This window comes from Periophthalmus magnuspinnatus, chromosome 4 (genome assembly GCF_009829125.3).
Source record: "Periophthalmus magnuspinnatus isolate fPerMag1 chromosome 4, fPerMag1.2.pri, whole genome shotgun sequence".
Classification (NCBI taxonomy): domain Eukaryota; kingdom Metazoa; phylum Chordata; class Actinopteri; order Gobiiformes; family Gobiidae; genus Periophthalmus; species Periophthalmus magnuspinnatus.
This window is the reverse complement of record NC_047129.1, coordinates 33,642,844-33,645,907: the sequence shown is the minus strand read 5'-3', so window position 1 is coordinate 33,645,907 and position 3,064 is coordinate 33,642,844. Positions and strand designations below refer to the sequence as shown.

Here is a 3,064-nt window from a genome sequence, read left to right as displayed (position 1 = left end):
AGTAGCTAAAACATAAACAAACAAAACTTAAGAAGGGCACTTAAACAAAAACAAGAACAAACCTGATAAACGGGATGGTTAAATCAACAGTTTTAACGAGTCGTCGAAATTCTAACACCTGCAAATGCTTATTACTGTTTAAATCTATGTCATGATTATAGTTTTCTCAGGAATAGACTCTGGTGCCGGCCACAGTCTAAAAACAACCCGAGTCGAGTCTTCCTTAGCATCAGAAAATCAAACTTCGGGGCTGAACTATTTGGGAAAATGCTAATTACAGTTTTTCCTGACAGTTTTGAAATTGTGATTGATGTTTTAATAACACGATTCAAAGTTCACATCGACAGGAGAATTGACAAAAAGACTGAAATCTGAACGGACTCACCCAAGAACCACATTCAGAACATGTTTGTGAGGGCCTCTGACACACAGGGACATTTCTAAACTACAGGGTGAGCAGGTTTTATGCAGAGTAAGACAGGAGGTTTAGTTTGTGGAGGACATGCATAGATCAGACAGTAGTGTAATCTGGGCTCTTTAATATGAGACATGTGAACAGTGCAGTTAAACCACAGAGTGTCCTGTACCTGCAGGCGTGCACGGGCAGGTCTTTGGTGTAATAAGCGTCTTCCTCATCCTCCTCAAAGTTGAGTTCTTGCAGCAGTTGAGTGGTTTTGGCCACAGGGTCATCCACTCCTCCATTGTGCAGACCGTCATTCGGACCGTTCAGCTGGACATAAAAACAGTTTACAGTTAAAACTCTGCTCCATGTTTGACTCGCGCGTGAATGAGCCTGTCACTTCCTGATGCAACGGTCCAGACAGCTGCTAAGATCATCTGGAAATAAATGCAACTTTACTGTAATGTAACTTAAACTAAAACAAACGCGAGCACAACACTATTTTCTACGTGCTGCGTGAGTATTCAGTGGGTCGTTTTCATGGTTTTAATCATAGTGTGAGGCACAATGATGATTAAATCTCCAAACTCCTGAAGTGCTAACACTGTGCTGCTAACACTCTGCGGCTAACATCAGCACAGGCGCCAAGAGCCGGACACGAGCTGAACACAGACAGCTCCAGACCTGAGCCCCACACACTTAAACACAGACACGTCTCACACAGGCTCGTTCTGCCTCTGATTCACTCTAAACCCACGACAAAAAGACACTTTACTCAGAGTTATGGCGCATTGGAGTGAGGCTAGCGTTAGCCTTCTGCTAAACTCCACTTCCAATAATAGCGGGCTTAGCAGGAAGCGCTAGCGTCGCCTGCATGCTAACACTGCTAACACTGCTAACGGTGCTAACTATGCTAACGGCGCTAGCGGCTCATCACGGGCTGTTCAGAGAAACGAAAGCCACAGACCTGTCCGTCCAGCTGGCTCTGCGTGTGGCCCTGTGTGTGTCCTGTCTGGCTCTGGCTCGGCAGAGTGAAGTCGGTGAAGTCAAACTCGGAGCCCTGCGTGTCCGCTCCGAGCAGCTCCGCTTCTTCAGTGTCCAGAAAGGTGAGAGTCTGCGAGCTCGGCCCGTACGCCTCCACACTCATGTCGGCGTAACTTTCGCTTATGTCCGCCACTCGGTAGTTTGTTTCAGTCAGATTAATCACTTTTGTGTCCTTATCTGTCGCCTTGTCACTCGGAGGTAAACGGCGCGTCTTATTTTAAATCCAAACAAAAGATGCAGAGTCCGAACAGAACCAGAACCAGCAACAGCACGACACTGCTCCGCCGCGCTGCGTCTGACGTCACGTGTGTGTGACGTGTGCGTGCGCCGGAGATCCTCTTTCGGAGGAGGGCTCACTCTGGGGCTCTTCCGGGACTAGCCTCTGCTCCTGTCTGCTCCTGTCTGCTCCTCTGACTCTGCTCCTCTGACTCTGCTCCTCAGTCTCTGCTCCTCTGACTCTGCTCCTCTGCTCCTCTGCTCCTCTGACTCTGCTCCTCTGCTCCTCTGACTCTGCTCCTCTGAATAGTGATGTCCAAATGAGGGTTCTTGGGGCTTTGAACCCTTTGGGACTATTGTGTTGGAATTTGTTTCATTACTCGAAGCTTCACTGATTTGAACGTGTGCGTCCTCTGCTGGTGCACTGGTTGTACTGCAGCAAAAGGTTGATGGCCCTGTGCACTTTGAGTTTCGCTGTATTTGAGCACTTTGGTTATTAAGTTACCAGAGTTAGTAACTTTCACTCTGTATTGTTTGCCTCTTTGTTTCTCTTTGTCTTTGTTTGTATGTATGTTTGCCAATGAAGACAATAATTTCCCCCCCATATATATATATATATATATATATATATATATATATATATATATATATATATATATATATATATATATATATATATATATATATATATATATATATATATATATATATATATATATATAAAATGCATTTTTATTTAAAAACAACAGTTTCTCCTCAGTAGAGGCTCTGCTCCTCTGACTCTGCTCCTCTGCTCCTCTGACTCTGCTCCTCTGCTCCTCTGACTCTGCTCCTCTGCTCCTCTGACTCTGCTCCTCTGCTCCTCTGGCTCTGCTCCTCTGACTCTGCTCCTCTGACTCTGCTCCTCTGCTCTTCTGACTCTGCTCCTCTGGCTCTGCTCCTCTGACTCTGCTCCTCTGCTCCTCTGGCTCTGCTCCTCTGGATGACACACTGTTGTCATAACACTAAGAAAAGTAACAGTTGGTCAAAAATAAACTAAAACACCTTTTTCTTTCATTATGGGTGTTTTTATTGCACTGAAAAATATAGAAAAAATGTGATTATTGTGAGCAGGCTCGCATCTCCACAAACCCGACTTAATAGAAATGAGGTTCCTTTGGCTATAATCTTCCACAGTAGGTCATAAAACATATTGATCTCCATGGAGAATGTCCCGAAGTGTGGTTTTAACCTTCTATTTCCATAAAGTTACACACTGTGACTTTAAGTGGATGTTATTCATCTTAGGCCTGTAGTGTATTTACTGAAGGTGTGGGCTTTTGTTAACGATGTGTGATGAAGAGTCCTGACGAGCGTCCTGTCCAAGAGTTTAATGAGTCAACTTTTGAGACTGATGGATGAAAT

At 44.8% G+C, this 3,064-nt stretch overlaps 2 protein-coding genes across 2 annotated transcripts in view; both read right to left on the bottom strand.

Moving 5' to 3' along the window:
• LOC117370340 (transcription factor JunD) overlaps window positions 1–3,064 on the bottom strand; it is a 176,831-nt gene that overhangs the window by 91,264 nt on the left and 82,503 nt on the right. The gene's annotated exons all lie outside the window — the stretch shown is intronic.
• Window positions 112–1,768, bottom strand: LOC117369938 (putative regulator of nonsense transcripts 1). The gene is made up of 3 exons (XM_033965281.2): window positions 1,368–1,768; window positions 588–730; window positions 112–118 (listed from the first exon to the last, which is right to left on the bottom strand). The coding sequence occupies exons 1-3, from the start codon at window positions 1,545–1,547 to the stop codon at window positions 112–114; spliced, it is 330 nt and encodes a 109-aa protein (XP_033821172.1). The 5' UTR covers window positions 1,548–1,768.

Excerpts from the sequence above, each read along its gene's own strand:
- LOC117369938 (XM_033965281.2), bottom strand. The coding sequence starts at position 1,547 with ATGAGTGTGGAGGCGTACGGGCCGAGCTCGCAGACTCTCACCTTTCTG. Across the intron at positions 731-1,367 it reads AGAGCCAGCTGGACGGACAG|CTGAACGGTCCGAATGACGG; the intron begins GTCTGTGGCTTT and ends TTTTATGTCCAG.